Raw genomic sequence first — 19,967 nt, 5'->3', positions numbered from 1 at the left:
GGTCCCCGTACACGGGATAGAAACGATGTTGAAGGAATTCGAAGAATAATTTAAAACCCGATAACGGGAGGATTTTACGTTGGCTGAAATTCAAAACCGTTCGAATTATCGTCGCTAAAGTTTCGTCAGATAATGTGATCGCGCGGATTTCCGCGTTATTTAGCGAAGGTACGCGTGTCAGCCGCGAAACTCCGCGCAAGTTCATATATCCCGCCGGTGTTCAAGCGTTCTGTCCTCTTCTGCTTTCCAGGTAAATGCACACAGGGGCGTGAGGTGTCGCGTGTCGCGGGTGTGATTCGTGCGGTGGTGTTTGTGCAACGGGCCAACGGAAGGCCGCTACGGTGGGTTTTCGAGATGAGCTATGAATTTGGGCTGCCTGGTAGCCACAGTCCTCGTGCTTCAGCTGCTTCGGCCTCCGATCGACGTCGCAGCGCTACCCTCAGTCGTCAAGATTGGTGAGTCAATGGAAAAATTACAATGTTTCGTTTAAATTTCTTGCGCCAGGGTAAGAGAACTAATTACAGACAGATTAGCGACTCTGCGGAGTTGTTAAGAAATAATAAGTAAAACTAAGTTGAATTTTTCCGAAACCCCCTGAAACAAGTTTTTATAGAATAATTAAAAATCGATGAAATATCGAGCAAACAAAAAAGGAATAATTTTTTCATTCGATAAAAGTATACTATTTATCTTGAGACTTCTTAGCACTTTCATTTGTATTATTTGACGACCCACAACCAAATTGTCAGGTTCAATGTTAGAAAATAACTAATACAAGCGTCTCAAAACGAGATTTTTCTTTTTCGATCATTATCATTTTCCATGAAAACGATATTTCTCATCACTGATCGTCAATGTGCTGATTTATATTGGGTCACTATAAATCTTGTGATCATTCGATTAAATATGTTACAATTCGTTATAAAATGATGCAGAATGCACGTGCAGAACGTAGTAACTGTCTCGAAACAGAGGGACACGCGTTCGATAAGAAACAACGAAAGAAGGTGGCGAATCACGTTCCATCGTAGCAATGTCCCTTTCTTTCCCAGAAAGTTTAGATCTCGCTACTTCTCGCAAGTTCGCCGGTCCGTGCGTTCTTCGCAAATTGAACTTCTCCCCGAAATTCTAGACACCGCGCCGTCCCGTTACCACCGGTTCTGGACGCGTATAAAAAGAGCACCGAGTTGGTAACGCGAAACGAGCGTGAACGAGGGAAAGGAAAAATAAAGCGTGGACTCCACGAGTCGTTAGTATTCCGGCGTTCACAAAGTTAAGAACGTAATTCGATAAATTGAACTTCTTAATTCAATCCCCTGGGCGAAGTTTCGACCGAGACAGCTTCCTCGCTCCTTTGAGTAATTGTTGAGTAATGGGTTCGTGACCGCGCTCTCAGGGGGCGCAGCTCGAACACTGGAAGTGCAATTACAATCAAAATCGAATATGAACGATGGATACGCCTCCATAGACGTATAATACCTAGACTGCGCATTTCGCCGATAGGCTATCGCATATTAAGAAAGGATAGCATGCTTTCGGTCATGATTTACATTCTTCTTTGGGTCACCAATCTTGTCTTCGTCTGACAATGTTTAGAGTGAGGATTTACGCCCCCACTCTATGGCTCCACTCGAGTGTGTTTTCCGCGGAACGAAACGTCAGGGCTTTCTATGTTATGAATGGTTCATTTCACGCGAAATAGGACACATTTTGGAATAACATTTCGAATTTTAATAAATGTATCTCGACGGATCTCTCGAAATGTTTTGAATTATAAAATCAATAATTAAAATTAATAATTACAGCTAACTACAAAACTAATTACATTACATTACTAATTTTAGTATTGTATTCGTTTTAATATTGTTTTATTAGAAACATTATTCATTCGGCATCTCAAAATTCAAAAATACAGAGGTTAAGATCAAAGTTTATAGGTCGGTTGATCTCGACTTTGTACTGAAGAAAACGGGGCGTCCTTTTCGTTGCATTTCTGTACTTCGATTTCGTGAATCGTGCAAAGTAACGTACGCCCGTAAACAGACAGGTTCCCAAACTTCGTGAAACAACGAGAATACATTGTGAAGTTCGTCGCCCCTATAAAATTCGAAATTTTCCAGACGACCAGCCTGGTCTGACCCGTACACTTCGCGAGCTTACATCGGCAAAAGCTTCTCTCATAATTCCGAGTCCGTGTCGAATTCCGCCGGAATTCACAGCGGCCAAATCGCGAACATCATTTCTCGAAGGGCATAAGAGAACCTTGCACGTTCTGTTCGGGATGTTATTGAGAAAACACAGTTCGCCTAACCCAGACGGGCAATACTTATCATTCGAATCCTGCGTCAGCTACCGACAACCTTGTCGAACTCGTCAATCAATATCTTCTATTTCAATTTTCAAATCTGAAAATAATATTCCAAGAATAATATAATACTTCGATAACTTTCTGGCACACGATGAATACCATTTACTAAATCGTCGTAGTATTTTGGAAATTTCAAGGGTCCTCAGCGAATAGAATTCGTGGAACAGGTTGTCCATGCGTCGTTTCACGTCCCGACTGCGACCGGGGAGGCATCGTTTTCACGGTCGTTTCTTTCGACGAGCATTCGAGAGCTAGCCTGTTGCGATGCCAAATTGGCCGCGCAATTTGCATTACTCCTGCCGCCACTCGAGAGAGAGAGAGAGAGAGAGAGAGAGAGAGAGAGAACAGGGTAACATTTCAAAGGGTCGCGCTTCGACACTTGCCGCAACAGCGTCGAAGTCCCTGGGTCACTGGGAGGTTCGGTTAATGGACGCGCCGTAAGTCATTCGATAATGAACATTACTCCCCGCATTTCCCAGGAGCCCGTTCGTCGCCCGCCGTTCCGCTTCAATTAACCTGGCCGAGCGCAATTTTAAACTTCCGTGAAACGTAGAACGTAGCTTTTTTAATTTCGACCTGCTGATTAATTGCGTTCCGTTGGAAACGTGTGTTATAAATTCCTATTTAAAGGAACGATGAGACTACGGGGTTGGTATACAAATGAAAATTGGATACTTTCCTTCGTTCCCCAAGTTTTCGTCTTGCGAAGTAATCGACGGAAGCGGCGCGTCGCATGAATACATTATCACTGATAGGCCCAGGGATCTGCACGTTTCACGCCGCTCTTAGGCAGCCTCTGTAACTTTTGACTACCTCAGAAATGATATTACTGGGCTGCCAGAACTTTTGCCAGGAACCTAGCTCGTGATACCTTTCACACTATTTTCACGATCACTCTCGGACGTGGCTGATAGCAAATGAACAGTGAAGAAGCACTCACGTCCGTTGCTCCCGAAAGATTTCCCCTTTAAAGGAAGGGAAAATGGTCGGTGGAGCGGAATTTAGTGGGACAATAGGGACGGGCGATGAAACACTGCACTTTTTTCCTCGTACTCTCCTCGATCATCTAGTATTTATTACAACACGACCGGGGATCTTTGCCATGAATGAACCTCGACTTTCCTGAGAGCAAATTTGTATAGCCTTCCTGTACCCTTTGGTAATTCAATTCAGAGGGGAGTTGAGTATAATTAATACCTCTTATTATACGAAGGGATAACGAGCCAAGACGAATTGGTATCGAACAATGAATTTCAACCGAGTTCCTCCACTTTATTCTTCGTTCCAATTATGGATGTTGTCGGGGCATGGACAAACGAAAAGCATCTTTTGTATTTTTGAATCCTTTCATGACACACTCATTTCATAAATTCAGTTATGATACATAATGTATGAAGGTCTTGTTGTTTCATTCTACTACGCGTTCTCGAGAATCTTATCAATCAGGCTTCATTAGTCTACAATCTCGTCCAACATTGGTTTTCTTTTGAAACTCTGAAATTTTCATATTCTCAGACTATTTCATCGAATTCCCCTTCGTATGACTCTTTCTCGCGCTATTCGCGTCCCTTCTAAAAATGTATCGACGCGTACAATCGACACGATTCACCCACGCGACAAAGGGAATGTGAGCAGGAGTCACTTGGCGCATCGCGGAGAATCATTTTTTCCCGTCTGCGAGTGCGAAATCGAGGTGAGGGCACTCGGAGAGATCGCGTTTGTCGGTTCTCGAGGATCCGCCACCTCACCCGCCCCTCTTTCATCCCCTCGGCTGGACGAGTGACGGGCAAAAGAGGGTGAATAAATGGACTAAGTTCGGCGACAAAGAAGAGCCGCGCGGTTAGTCCCCACTTGCTCGGGTGCTTGTTCCAAAATCTTCGTCGGTCTTTGTCTTTTGTTGGCCCTGCTCCTCGCGGAACCCGTCTCGAGCACGAACCTTTCTGCTTCTCGACGATCGTTCGCGCGATTGAAAGTACCTCCGACAGAGAAATAAAACTGTATACGGGGGCATGAATAAATCGATAAATAAATTCTTTACATTGCGAGTACTCTGTCGGAGCATAAACTTTAATATGTATGGACTTTTATTCACTTTTGCATCGCGATATTCCCTGAACCACAAAAGATTCATAGTCTGTAAAGTTATCGTAGCGTAACATAACGTTTCCTACTCTGTGAAATACATGGAGCAGTTATCGTTGACTTGCATCCCTTAAACCCAGGACTCTGAGGGAAACAATTTCAGTGGTGTACTACCGTGGTAGGGTTTTTCTTTTCTATATTGGGGGGTCGTGTGAGGTTCGCAGTGATATTAGAAGGCACAGAAAATACAGCAGAAATTGTAAAGAAGATGGGGAGTACGGACAATGTGAATGTCACAGCGAAGGATTCTCCGTCCTCTCGGTGACTTCCGGTCCCGCGTCAGTATCCGTCTGCTTGGTCGACGGGCTTCTGCTGTCTGTACCTAACAGCAGACTCGGGTCCACGGTAATTCAATGGGAGGACGGCAGAGAAAGAGAACCAGGAACTGGTGGGAAGGACAAGCAAGAAATCGAGAAAGGGTGGGATCAGAAAAGAAGGGCCGAGAAGAGGGTGGTTCCGACTCCGTGGCGCCCGGAACAACGGTGCGCCGCGTATTCTGCCGGGAATTCCCCTTTCGGATTCTCCACCATAATACATAGACGATAGATATATCATTTCTCGTCCCGCGGTAAATTTATCTGTTTGTAGTCTCGATCGTTCCTTCGGTTCAAGTTCAAAAGAATCATCGCGCAATTCAGAGGAGATTACGTTTAGAAAAATGCACGGAAAGAATTGAAATTTTGCACTTTCCATCCGTCATACATTATTCCAATAACCAACCGTAGGAAAGACCTTCTTCAACATCCGAGCTCTCCATGATTCGTTGACTAAAGAAGACTGTCTTCAGGACACCGAGCCCACGAATTTGAATACTGTGTTAGTTTCAGTGGTATTACATAAGTTCGTAAAATTTCGAGCATTCCGTAGCCCCGAACGTTCGCGGAAGTTCACCGGCCGAGGAACTTCGATTGCTTTTGTAGAATTATTTAAGCAATTCTACCCTCGGCGAGGTTCTCGTTCGAGAATTGTCGAATCTAATATTACCATCGTAAGACACTCGGGCCAGGTTATAGGAGCGGATAAACCATGGAAATAGTAATGAAGTCTTCCTCTAAAACCAACACGATTACGGAAACAGAGAGACCGGTTTAACATTTTTTTTTTTCGCCCTCTAAACGGGGACACGGAAACTCTTTAATAATTCGCCGACAGTTCGACGAACGTACCTCTCGCGTATGCACTCCCGGAAATTCTTATCTCCTCCGCAAAACTCTCAATTCCATTCGTCGTTCTTCTTTCCCACCCCATCCCAATACCCCCCACCATGCTTCGTAAACTTCGGGATTGAAACGATCGAGTGGAACAGCCACCGAGTAGCTGCGAACTTTCCGTTGGTTCCCTAAGTACTCTTACCACTTTTGGCTTCCCTCTTCGAGCCGATATTATTTTCATCCGCGAGAATAATGGCCGATATTTATTTACGGTCCTCTTCTCGACCGGCCCTTTGAGCTCGCCCCGCGACTCGCTCGATTAATTTTCTTCTATTGCGTCTCGAGGAGTGGGCCGCTTCTCGAACTCCTCTTAGAGTCCATCGACACAGAAGTTTCGCGGACGAGAATTAAGGAAGTTATTTTCGTTCGGTCGCGAATATTACACAGCATCACGGTGCACAATGAACGGTTATTTATCGGTCTCCGGCTCCGTTCGTTCTATCTCTTCGTAAATAACGCTAAACGACTAACCCCCGTTCGATAACTCTCGAAGAATCGATGCGAGCCTTCCCTCATCCGATGCGCTGGCTTCTTTACTCGCGGGTAGGAACAGCCCAAAGAACGCGAACCTCCGCCGATGGGTCCGCAAACGTTACCGCGTCCCGTGTAAATATTTGCCGAAGCTCCTACACCCTCGACCTTTGTGAGTTATACGCAGGATGGTTGATAGCCTTCCGATCGAATCTTAAGGATAACTAAGCTGGACCTGGGCCCGGTGATTGGTTTCACGACCGTCAGTTCGATGTCTGTACAAATTCCGGCAGGCTTCTTGTTAATTTAAATAAATTAATTTTAATTATTTCTACCCTGATGTAACTGATATGACTATCAGAATGTTGAATTGTAAATTTTTGAGCTTCATAATGAAGCTCGACCTGAAAGCTCCGTGAGATTCATATCTCGACAGAGCTCCTCTCTTTTAAAATCACTCCGATTTCCAATATTACACCTGCAGTGAATGTATTACAGTTCTAGGTGAGAAAGTTCGTTCCCAAGTGGAAGTGTCAGACCTAAGACACCGGGAATTGGAATAAGAACGAAAGAATGTTTCTCTATGGTTTCAATTAGTCCTAAACACATTTGCATTCTTAGTTAAAAGAGATCTCGCCAGTTTCTACGATAACGGGAGCAGATTTAGACATCGATCGGTGTGAGTTCAGGTCAGCCGATTCCCCAGCCGATTGCTGACGAACGAAGGATCGCTAGATCCAACGCCTCTGTCGCTTCTCGAGGCTGGGATTTCTCGTGGAAAAATCCAGCGGTGCCAATCGACATTTTCACGTAGCAACGACTCGTTGAACTTTCACGCAAGTTTTTTTTTTAACACAATTGCTGGTCACCGCGTTTCCGTGGTCGACGGTGGTGATCGTGTGTCGGCGAGCGAAATCGCCCAGGAGACGGGATAGAGAGCCTGCTGGAAAGAAAACGTAGTGGTCCGGGAGCAGAAGAAGACGGGGTAAACCGAGTGGAAAGGTGGGTTTTGCATGTAAGTGGGTTACCGGCTCGTCGTCTCGGGTTTTCCGAAGAATTTTGAAATTGTTCGAGGAGTCGCCTGTGTCCCCCCACGGAGCGTAAAGGGGAAGACGGCGAGGCCGGATATGACAGAACCGCTCGAATCTGCGAGCAGGCCAGGATTTTGTGAATTTGAATGAAGGGAATAAATCTCTCTGTCTCCTTACTGGAAAATATTCCGAGGTCTGAGGGACTCAAAGGGCACCGTTGTCGGGAGGCCGCCTCGTTTCTTTCTCGAGCCACGGCCGGTTGCTCCATTATATTCGAAATAACGCGAGTTTAACAATTGTTCGCGTTAAAGCTTACTGGCTGGCTTTAACAAAAGAGGCCGCTAAAGGGATGAAGGGATTATATTCTCCGTGGACGGGGTGGGAGGAATTTCTTTGTTTTAGCGGTGTCGGATTACGCGAGATGACTGCGTAACTCAAGGAGGGAATCGAAAAGGAATCGTTGACCCCTTGTCACCTATAACTTGCCCCCCAGATGATGGATTAATGCCATTAGTTTCGCAAATCGAGCCTAGGGGTAGAAGGGAAGATGATGCCAGACGGTGATTGTAATGGGCTGTCAGACTGAAACGCCTCCCCTTTTCTATGCGTCGATTCTATCCCCTGATGTCTGGCGGAATATCGTTACGGAGAATCCTCAAGATGATGGGTCGGTTATGGTGAAACTTTTCGATGTGTCGAATGTTGATGGAAGGATAGTAGCGAGAATGGAAGAAGGAATTCCGTGGACGAATGTTCGCTGTTGTAACAACGGTTGTAATAGCAACCGAAAGTTGTCGGGAGTTGCCGTGTGAACGCAATCGGAATACCGAGCAGCGTGGCATTTAACGCTTGGAATTTAACGGAATTACTACAACCTAACTTGATTGCCTCTCGGAGAGTTCTGTACCGGCCAAAGATGAAAACACAATGCACCGGGGGAAATGACTTCGTGACACGTGCATCGATCTCTCGCGAGTCTCATCCATCGCTGCGTTGCTCGCGTCTACCCTTCCGTTTGTGTTTGCTACGTGGGCAGAGAGTGAAGGAACGAAAATGAAATCAGATCAAGTATTTACGTATTCTAATTGTGCCTTCAACTCTCAATCTTTAATTCAATATCCGTCCCTTACTGAAAATGAAAATTTCATTCAACCCGAAGAAATCATTTTAATTCAATATTCGTTCGTGTATTCACGAGTAATATTCGCAACCTTACACGCGGAAAGCGAAGATTCAAACTTTAACATTGCAAACACGAGGCATATATATTCCACGTCACCCCTTTAAATGCTTGTTGCGTTTTGCTAACGACTGTTACCTCGGTAAAACCACTTCTTGCCTCCGTAAACATCCGCCCCTACATTTAGAAATGAATCCAGTCGTGGAATTACGGTGCGAGTATGAATACGTGAGGAGAAGTTAAAGTAGCTGCTTTTGAATCTATGGACGAAGGACACGGGTCATTTGTGTTTGACCAACGCACTGGTTTGTTTGTTTTTCGCTGAAACTTTGTGTCTCGAAATTTGTAGAGTTACTCTGTACAGATGCATATATTAGTTACTATCGCGAACAATTTATATGGTAGTCCACTTTAAATTAAAGTCCATATGCTAGGTAGTGTAGCACTCACAATTTAAGCTTATCACATTACAGTCTTTTTCAAATTCCCTTTTTTTTCTTTGCAATAACGCCCTTCAGGATACCTTCGCGACATGCCAGACGGCTAAATAGTTCGCCAGGGTTATCAACACCCCTAATTCACTTTGGCTCGACGTATATTAGACATATCTCTCCGTCTCTATCTCCACCCTTTGAGCCATTGTCGGTCTCACTGTAGGATTCCCAACACAATCCCTTTGACGAACGTAGCCGCGGGGTCAACATTACAAAGCTCTCCGATGTGTTCGCCCCGCACAGAATTTCAATTGTTGGGCACATGCCGCGAAAAGAATATTAATTGTCGCCCTTTGAATAAACTTGTCGCGTCGTTGCGAAGTCCACTTGAACTCTCGCAGCCACTTTGAAGTTTCTAGCAGCTTTCGAGTGTCATTACTCTCTGTTCCGCGAAATATTTATAATTGAAATAATTTCTCCAGGCCCGCCACTTGTCACTTTTCGCGAAACATCGAGACAGAGAGGATTCTGAATCCGTTTGAGACGATTAAAGATGAAGAAGCGAATTGTTTCACGCTCTTAAAAAAGAAATCCTCCACGGAAAAAATGGACACCAATAAAGGCTAAGGTTAAGCGGTCCTTAACTCATTCCAATCTTTTAATGTATACCCCGCGTTATACTGTAATCCTGTCGTAAAGTAACTCAGCCACGCACAGGGTTCCTTGAATGTCTCACCCACCCTCAGTATGGAAAATGTTTATCTGCGAAATATGCCGGGGATTTTAATATTTAATGCGTATAACAGCGCAGCGCACGGAATGCTTTCGCTGTTGTTACTTTATGGTTCCTGCTGTATCTTTGTCTTTCGACTTTTTCCTTCGTTATCCTGTTTCGCGGCTTTATGATCCACGGTTCTCGTTCGTAGGGTAAATGTAAATCATAATAAATTAAATTAGTAATTACGAATCTGAGAAAAAATGTTTAACAAACAAATCTATGTTAGATAGTCTAAATGCCAGAGTATGGGGTAGCTAGTTCCTACTGGATACGAGCAATCAATTACTTTCATCTCCAATAAAGTGTCCGTGCAACAATCCATTTCAACTTTCACTCTTCGAACATCAATCCATGTATTTATCACCATCCATTAATTACCATCAATTTCGGGCCGCACACGTTTCCCCCTCGTGAAAGGGAAAACTCGTCTACTCGACCGGGTCCACTCTGCTGTCTGACGCACGTGGAATTCTAAAACAGCCCCGTCGAGGCCAGTCGTTCGAGAATCGATTGTGTCGAGAGGAGATTCAGCCGTGAGTCTGTAAACACAGTTTGAAAGGAAAAAATCCCGGGGATTTAGACGTCCTTCGACGAACATCCCCTTGTGTTTCGCGGTGAAAAATGCGACCGTGTCTTTGCCGTCGTCAACCGAAACCGCTCCCGTAGCCTTTCTTGAAGTATCATATATTCTTTTGTAGTCCGCTTCCTCGTTGCTCCGACAGCGTTCTACTTAGCATGTTGATGCGTTTACCCGAGCGCTTATCGGAATTTTCTTGGCGAACCGCCTCCGCGAAACCAGCGCACAATTCAGGAAATAGTTGCCATTGTGTCCGACAGCCGATCCATGTGGGGGTGGGGCCCATTACCGAACGAATTTTCTCGAGGAAAGGCGCATCGAACGTGAAACGCGCGTCCCTCTTATCAGCGTGTTAACGACAATAATAACGGGGACATGGGTGTATATGTATATGCGCAACGCATCGGTCGCATAGATCGATTTATCTCGAACGCGACGCGCCGGATACCGACCGCTCGTTAATCCTGTGACAGATAAGAGCATTATCGGGGATTCGTAAAGGATTACGCGTCCGGGTCCCGTGAAATCTTTTTTCGATCAGGGGCGGCTAGCAACTTTCACGACGTCCTCGGTCTGTTGGATCGTGACTGAGAGAAGACGATCATCGAGTCTGAATGGTCGGTTGTTTAAGTTAAACATCACAGACAGGGTGGGGGTGTTCTTATTAACGGAGACTCTTCCTTTCTGTCTAACTTTACAAAATAATTCAAGTCGTTTGGTCCAGTTTTAGAAAAATTGTTCTGCTTTAAAGGGTATCCGAAGACTTCGATGAGTTCCTGAAGGTTCTCAAAGCAATTTAATGCTCTCGCTTATCCAGTTTGATGGAAGGATCGCTAGAATTGATCGAGAAGACCTCAAGGACTCGAAAACAGTCGCTGTTCCACGAGTGTAACAAAATGTGGCCCGACTGTAAAGCGAGTCTAGCAAGAGGAAAACTGCTCGAGGGTGCCACGTTTGTTTCTACGGAACAATGGTCATTGTCCGAAGGCAATTCGCGGAGCTGTTACGAAAGTTGTCGTCGCACTTACACGGTGAAACAGTCACCCCGGTTTTCGTTCAAAGAACTCGAGCCGGATCGATGTGTCGATTGCACAGAAACCGATTCGCTATTAGCACCGATTCGGTACACGTATTCCGTCGTTAAAGCACGTTCTAGTGTGAGAGACCCTTTGTTTGGACGTCGGGGGTTCTGGTAACAAGTAGAGTTGTATGGAACAGTAACGATTTCGTCAGGTGGTGGTGACCTCGTTTTCAGAGATTATTGCTCACGAAGATTTTATGTTTAATACTGTACTCCGTCAGAAATGATAGGACATAAAAAGACCTATTACACATACTCCACACAAGCATCGTATTGTACTAGATTCGTAACAAATGTGTCGCATTGTCTCCAGCACTGTACAACTATGATCGATGAAGTTCCGATCGCACGAGAAACTTCTGGTATTAAACTGTAACAAGTGAAGCATGAAACTCAATAAACGATGAAACGTAATTGGCGGAGTTAGTAGTTCAAGAAACGCAAAGAAAGAGTACGGGCTGAGCAGCAAGTCTAAGAACGATGATAAAGGATTCGAGATTGGGAAGTTCCAGGGCACGACATCAGGCATCTGATCTCGTCTGTCTTCGCCAAGGAACAGTTTAATTTTTCTACTCTTAAATCCCGTGGCAGTGAACGGTCGTCGAATCGAAAATTAGACGTGTTCGCGAAGACAGATGAATAAAAGTGAAAGAGCACTTGCGTAACAGAACGCTCGAAACCTCTTGGTCACCTCGAAAGCCGCATTGTTCCACGAAGCACGGTTACGACAACACGACGGTTATAGGATTGTGTTTCATCCTGTTTGACTTCCGTTCGCTCGTTTTCGCGGCTGATTTTCGTCGTGGTCTGCCGCCGTTGTTACGGCCGTGAGAGACACAACGCGAGGAAAAGTCGCCGTTAGGAGAATCAGCAGTGCATCGAGGTAGTTCCGTTTCGAAACCGTTCGTCCAGGGCGACAAAAGGGGTGATGGAGTATCGGGCGGGGACGTAATGAGAGCTATATACGAGAGCCGTAATGCGATTACCCTCCGGGGCTTCAGCCAACTACCCCTGAACTCCTCGGATTTCCAGCTATTGCTCTGTTCCAGCTAAACATCCCCCGTCCCCGCGATTGGCCTGCAGAAAGTTGACGACCCGCAGCTTTGATTTCTCCTTCGACTTCGTTTCGATGGTAATCCAACTCTCCCAACCACGAGTGATTTCGTTCTTCAACTATCTCCAGGTCCATCGAATAGAGTAACGTCGTATAAAAATGTTGATCGATGATTTGATTCTTTAAGCTACTCGATCGGTGGTCTTATCGAGACGCGGTAGATATAGTAGGTGGCAGGCTGCTATATGTAAATGCGGTTAGAGCGGAAGTTAGTTATTTATTGACGGGGCAACTTAATTGGATTTCTATTTAACTGTTGCGGTTGGAAGAATCGATAGAAGCATTAGAGGAATGTCCCCCGCCATCAACCCCGTAATAGCAGCCACGGTGGAACTATTCATCAATTAATGCGACTATCTCTGCCGTGCATTTGCGGTGGTTAATGAAAATTCCATCGACCATCTTGTTACCGGGTTGACCGGTTCGGGGCATGATTGCAGCGTAACGTGTAACAGATTCATATCGGGGAAACTGTACGAATTATGTGTCTGGTGTTCCCATAATGGCGACGTAGCTCTGTTCAGCATTCATAGATCACAACACCAGCAGTTCTATTCCAACCTCATATAAAAGTCTATAACAAATTTTTCAAAAACAGCAATAAGGGATGTCTCTTAATTAATTAATCGTATTCATTGTTACTAGAATCGCGAATTTCTCGATCGGGCGTCAGTCTCGTCATCTTGAATCGATTACTTATCCACCACCAAAGTCTCGTCGACATTTAACCACATTTTACACTCTATTACCTCCCTAATAAGATTTGCTTAGCCTCGGAGAAGCTCGCTATCTCCAACACCTATACCGAACGCGCGATCAATCTCGGGGGACTCTTTAACTATTTTCATCGATCAATAAAGAAGCGAACGAACATACATCGTCGCGGAGTATCCGGTCAGCGGCTCAAAGTCCGCTCGACTGCTGGTAAAAACGGGCCGCGAGTATCGGGTTGGGGGTTGGACACACACGTTGCAGTTTGACGCTCGATCAGTGTCCTTTACTGAAAAGGGCCTGGCCTGGAAAAGCCAGGCGGGAAACGGTAAATATTTCCCGGAAGATGCATCGGCCGCGCTGGATAAGATTGGATCTTTGCCAGTCGTCGTCGTGGATCGAGAACGTTGACCCCCCGCCGTATCTCTCTTGTCGGGGTTGGCTTATGGTTTCAGGGGCTGCCGCCGCCGCCGCCACCCCTTCTTCCTCGATCCCCTGTGTTCCTCCCAGCCCCCGGGGTTTTCTCGACTTGTCGTGCTAATACACCGTCCGGCTCTCGTAAATTACAATTATCGCGACCGGTTCGCCTCGCGGAAGGGGATGGTCCCTCTACTGGAACACTACGTGATAATTAATTTCGGCGATGGAACCGTTGAACCTATTTGATTTTCGATTATTTATTCCTCGGATGGCTAAGGTCATCGATTATTAGAGGATAAAACTTTCTTCTGTAATTCCGGTTCTAGAATGGGTAATACATATTCGTTCTACACCTGGTCTCAACTCTTTACAAGAGTTTTTGTCGTTGTACGGAACGGGACGCTGTTAAACACTCCATATGGCTGGTAGTATCTTTCACTTGGAAGTTCAAAGAAATTTTTATGTACAGTTTCCGCCAGGAAAATATATCCACCCACAGTGGTTTAAGGGTTAAACAGTGTCGCAATCGGTAAAGCTTCCTCACACCCCGCCAGCTTCTGGGATCCAACCTGTTCTTCAGAAAGGATTGTTTAGCCGACCGCCGCCGTGTTCCGTCGTCCGTTTTCGTTTTCCTGATCCGGTTACTCCCTCGAAACCGCGTAACGGTGTAGTTAGCCCAGCGCAAACTTCCATTACCCTCGATCCAATAAACCATTAGCCCCCTAGCCCTTTAACTCGCATAAAAGTCGTGGAAGCGTGGTCGGTGGTCATTGAGAAGGTGGGTTCGCCGCGAAACAACTGGGGGCTTCCGAAATTTTCGACTCGACCTCTCTGTCATCCCGTAACTTCCTCTTTGCGGGATTACGTTTAATAGACTTAGCCGTAGTGTCCTGCGACGTGGTTCCCTGTAAAACATCACGGACCGCCACCTCTTGTTGCTCGAAACGCGTTCGCCACGGTTGATATTAATCCAACGGGACCGTTGCTTGATAGAACTTCATTGTCGAGGGGACTGTGTAAGACATGTCCGAGTCTAATGACAATGGCAGATAAACAGCCGGCAACACGCGGTCATTAGGACCCCCGATTGTCGACTCTCTTCGGTGTAGATAACCACGAGAATCCCTTCGAGTAAAACGGCCCTCGCGATAAGAATACCTTTGGTTCCTGGCTCCGAGATTTATGAGCTTGTTCGTAGCATTTGCTGGAAGTTTAAAGGGGACAAGACGGTTGAGCTGCACTTTTGCCGAGGGATTAGCCTACCTGACCGCTTGAAAATTCATACGTACCTTTCTGAATTTTTTCTGGGAATTCAATGAAGTAAAATGGAACACCAAAACTGATTAGCTGCTGAAAATTGTAACACTTTCAATTTTCACAAGATCATAAAGCTTAGTGTCTACATTGAGAAATATTGTATCTTCCAACCGTTCTTTAAATCATGAAATATTAACAAGATAATGAAATGGATGAACGCAACGATGGAATTGAATCTGTTTGGAAGATCTCGATTATCGAAGGTTGCAGATCACACGGAGAAACTCTGGTGAACAAACCCGGAGTAACTTTCGTGAACTCGGTCGAACGGTGGCCATCCAGGAACGAAATCCACCGTCGCGGAATTGAATAATATTATCGTCACGCTCGCTCCATACGTTCGGGAACGTTTATCTCCGCGCGTAAGGGCAGTCACGTTAATTTGGATCCTCTCGGCACTCGTTGCATTATTCAGAAGTACACTCGTAGCATCCCCTAGGTGCATCGACCTGGCTGCGCCAGTTTGCAGGTGCATCGCGTATAATGTCTTGGAGTACTCTCTAATAATCAGAACTCTATCTCGGGCCTCCTTGATCGATCCAGACGCGCTTCGTCTGAACTCCCCAAGACGCGGTCAGAGTGCAGATCTTGCTCCACCCTCCGGATAGTATTTATTAATCTTCATGAAAGTCTGATTCATTTTCGGGGAGCTGTTACCCGATGGCGGATGGATATTGAAAAAATGTTAATTTCCTGTCTGGTTACGAAATGAAGACCAGCATCCGTGGATTTATTCGATCTTCGAGAGTACAATATTGACGCTTGTACCACCGTTCCAAGCTTTGCATAACATCCCTGCAACCTTCAGAACTAGATCGTATCGCTCTGTGATCCTCCCAGTTTCGTTGATTAAAAGTTCTTTAAACCCGGAATCATAGTAATACGCAGTTGTTTGATCACGGATAACAGAACACCTGCTGCACACGAAGGGACTCTGATATTCCATAAGACTCCTTCGATTTAACTTTTCAAAGTTATTGGTAGCTACATCAGCTGCTCCTGAATTTTAATATCTGTTCGAGACTCCTGTCTACCATTTAAATTAAATATCTTCCGCTCCTGTGAAATTCCTTTATCGAACGGGAGAAAATTCCGATCGGAAATCCCGGAGCTTGAAAAATGAAATAAATAATGCACAGCTCGGATTTCAATTGTGCGGTAATTTTTTATCCGGCGCAAACTACCGAATATCCTCTGTAAATGAGCACGTTGACGAGCTGAAACGTGGTACGCTGCAAATGAAAGAGGGTCTTAATAGCTTCCGATGAATGTACGTACGTAGGTGTGTATAATTATTTCCCTTGGTAGGCAGGTGTAGCACGGAGAAATCGATATAGTACCACCTTGCGAAAAGAGACGTTTCACGCGGTCCAAAAGGAAGGGGGGAAGTCGCGCCAGCAGCCATCGGTCTCTATAAATGAATTACGACGACGGACCGCTACAGGGAATACCTTAAAGGAATCGTCGATTGTCGCCCATTAATTCGAACGCTTCGTTGGCTCCTTCTGTGAAATCGACTTCCTCCTCTAATTTATCGTCCATCGACCGAATAAAAAGCGAAAGCATTCGCTCAGTTCCCCAACTTTCCCTCGAGTCGCCTTGCACCTTCCGTCTTGCGTTTTAATGAAATATTAATCCTCGGCCATTCAACTTGATTAATTTTTCAACCTGTATTCACCAGACATTTCTCACCGCGTCTAATTAATATTAATCGTTCGGTAGAAACAGTGATCGCTCGAGTATCACTGAATTCAATCCAAACTGGACATTATTCCTGTCCCAAGAATATTTGTAACTTCTAAAGCAACCGTCGTCCAATTGTAACGTCGTGTTATTCCACGAGCTCCGAATCTTTTCGTAGCATTTCAAGGGAGTATTGCGATAAAAGGACACGGTACAAAATGCGGCCGTCCCATTCTTTACGACCTTCCCTTCCCTCCACGCGTTCGTATTCGATCGGCCAAAGTACGAACTCAATTTTCCACGGTTTCTTCGGGTACACCCGCTCGTACGCAACTGTCTCCGCGCAACAGCCTGGAACTCGCGAGTGGGGCTGATTTTGTATTCATGGAAAGCGTCATGGGTATTCGGTGGAAACTCGACGCAGCTTGCGGCCCGGGGACACAACTTGTTTTGCACGCGCCGCGACGAGCCGACGAAACAGAAAGGCGGACGACGCGAACGCGAAAGGATCGCGATCGAACGCGAAAGACACAGCCACCCTTGGTTATTGGATCTCTATTGGATTGTCTGGCGAGCACCACCGCCGGAACCCCGTTTTCTATCTTAATGCTATCGCGGAAACGTACCGGGATTTCGAGAAATCAATTCTCTTATCCCTCACGGAACGACTGGATCGAGTTGCGATTTTCCGGGACCGTTTAGGCGACGCGAGCGAATGGGTGACGGCCAGACAAGATTTCTTTCGTTCCGTTTCAATTTATAGAAATTCGTCCATTGTATTCTCTGGTATTATTAACATGATTGGCACAGTGAAAAAGGCCGTACGTAGCCAGACACCCTATACGTCGCTTCTTAAGTCATACATCGATGGAAATATGTGTATAGGGTAAGGTTGCCGAATTTTGACCATCGCCTAGGTTGGACCATTACTGTAACTTGTCATGTATTAGAAATTTGGACTGTATAATATACAATATCTGTTGTGGCAGAGTTAAGTATCTCTATTCCTACTGCTGAAAAGTCATTACTCGGCACACTTCCTTCGGTTGTCAGTTACGATTTCGTCCGATAGTCCAACTCACTCGTTATTTACCGCTCGATTGAAACCTGTGTACAGTATGTATACATCAAACAGTGAAGTCCCTACTGGAGGATCAATGAATTCAATATCGACAGACGGTGGAATATCGAAATTCTGTAGCGAGAGGAGTGTAGGTTATCGAATCGTTTGCGAGAAATTATTGGAAGTAAGGCAGCCGGGAGTGATTAATTCATCGAGCAGGCTCATACATCACGGTATTACCGTTCCACGACCTTATATTTCCGTGCTTAACGCTCGCGCCATTGTGCGGGAGAGCAGGTTTTAACCCCCTAGCACACACCGAGGCGGTCATTGATCGCCGCCTGGCACGTTTGGACGGCTCGTGTCAGCCGCTGATTCTATATGGCTTTGTTTCGCCGTGACGAGAAATTTACGGGAATTTTTTTCTCTGTAACTTTGACTGACAGACAGCCATGGGTGGGAGAGAGACCACGAGCGCATTTTTACGCTCTGTACGAACGTGTGTCCGACCAATTTATCAATATTTGGACGAGATCCTACGGGCGGAATGTCCACTTACTTCGGCCCATAACTTACCGATGGACTCTGTCAATGCGTAACGGGCAGAGTGTTTTATGTAAAAACTTGTGGCATCCATTTCGTTAGTTCCGTTACTGCACATTTTGTAGAAAATGTAAATGGCTTCGAAGTTTCCCCAACGTGACACTCTCGCAGTGTTTCTTGCTATTATGGGATTCATGAATCATATATGAAATTTGTGAGTTTCGTCGAAATTCAATTTGGAAATGTATATTCTGCTGTTTCAAAGTTGTCACCGTTATAATCGAAATGCAACACGATCAAATCTAGCACCCGATTACTAATTCGTCGACCAGTGGAGCGGAGGAAAGTGGATAGCACGCTTAATGACACCGTCCCGCTGACGAATTTCAGGGGCAACCGGTGGGCTCGTTTCTGCACGTGACAGAGTCGCTGCTACGTTTCGTTCCCGGTGAACTCATTAATGAAGGCAATTTCGGGGATGTACGTATGCGAATGGACGCCGGAAACTGTCGGATTCTCGGCAGTAGTTGCCCGTTGAATTTTCGTCCACGTTCCCGAATCTGCTCTGCGCCCGATGCCAGTCAATTGCAACGGTAGAAAATTACTGAATCGTTCGCCTTGCATCTTATTCAACTAACCAACAATCTAAACCTACGAACATTAAAATACTCATTTCTTCTAATTAGACGAATCATACATGAATCCACCCCTTTTCCTTTTCTCTTATTAAATTGAAACCAAAAAGTCCATTAATCGCTAATGAATTTTGTAGCGATCAAGGCTCTTGTCTCGCGTAGGCAGACCATGCGCGTATAAATCATTATATACACAGTAGACTCTTCATATTTTGCCACGCGGGACACTTCTCCTCCACAAGTACTTTTACAAACACAAATTCGCTCTCCCACCACGTTGCATACGCCATCCCCACCAGCACAATCCAGCCAGTGCGCAGGCGATGTGGCCATAGTTACGACGGCAGAATTTAGCATGGAGGGGGGTCTCGATATATTGCCGCATTCGAGAACTTTACTTTCTCACAGCCTCGGCCGCGGCAATATATAAAGACTCCACTGTAATAACATCAATATATAAATTTGTACACATGTATATATTTACGTATACATATTTAATTACGTCGCCGTGGATTAATACCACTAATTGCCACACTGTGTGCAGGGCGCACATGCTCTGTCCACTCGAGATAAGACCCTTGAACTGTACAAAACTCATTGGTTCGAGGGTGGCATTTCTGGCAACGGTGGTGACCAGCTTGAACCGGGGGTCGGGGGCAAAACGAATCGATTCCCATCGACGCGTCGCGATCCGCGACTACCAGCTTGAAATTTCGCGGAGTGGGGTGGCGATTCCGTCGACGGCGGCGACTATTCAGGTCGAAAACGATGCGGCTCGTTAATGAGACCAATTTCGATGCGCCACGGACACACCGGCGGCGGAAACACTCGCCGCCAGACGAATTTTCATCCTCTCCCCGCCGCCCGAAATTCCACGATGGCCAGAGGGCCGCGAACTACTAACGAGTCGCATTAGTTTAATAACTCGGTAGCTGCGTCTACGAGAGACTCCCTCGCTTCTGTCCGTGCTCGACGATAAACTCCGCGGCGTCCGAAGCGACGCGGCGTGCGCAAACTATTAATCACTCGGCTACCCGGCCATTAATTACGCTTGTCCGAAATTCGTTCTTCCCGCGCCGCAGATTCCGTGGGAGACTTATATATTTACGTTAGCCTCGCTCGAATTTGACGCTCTACAACCACGGTCGCACTCGAATTTATCGATAATTCTTGGCACCTTTTTACCACGAGGATGGTTCACGTGTGGG

At 45.8% G+C, this 19,967-nt stretch overlaps 1 protein-coding gene across 1 annotated transcript in view; it reads left to right on the top strand.

Annotated features, from left to right (window-relative positions):
* The first annotated feature begins 355 nt into the window (after nucleotides 1-355).
* The window catches only part of LOC107192206 (glutamate receptor ionotropic, kainate 2-like), a 101,345-nt gene continuing 81,733 nt past the window's right edge, over nucleotides 356-19,967 (top strand). The window contains exon 1 of the mRNA XM_015581416.1: nucleotides 356-455. Coding sequence (XP_015436902.1) covers nucleotides 362-455 — 94 coding nt within the window. The 5' untranslated portion in view covers nucleotides 356-361. The remainder of the gene's footprint in view (nucleotides 456-19,967) is intronic.

Source organism: Dufourea novaeangliae, unplaced genomic scaffold, assembly GCF_001272555.1.
Source record: "Dufourea novaeangliae isolate 0120121106 unplaced genomic scaffold, ASM127255v1 scaffold299, whole genome shotgun sequence".
Taxonomy (NCBI): Eukaryota; Metazoa; Arthropoda; class Insecta; order Hymenoptera; family Halictidae; genus Dufourea; species Dufourea novaeangliae.
This window is presented reverse-complemented; position numbering and strand designations above follow the sequence as displayed.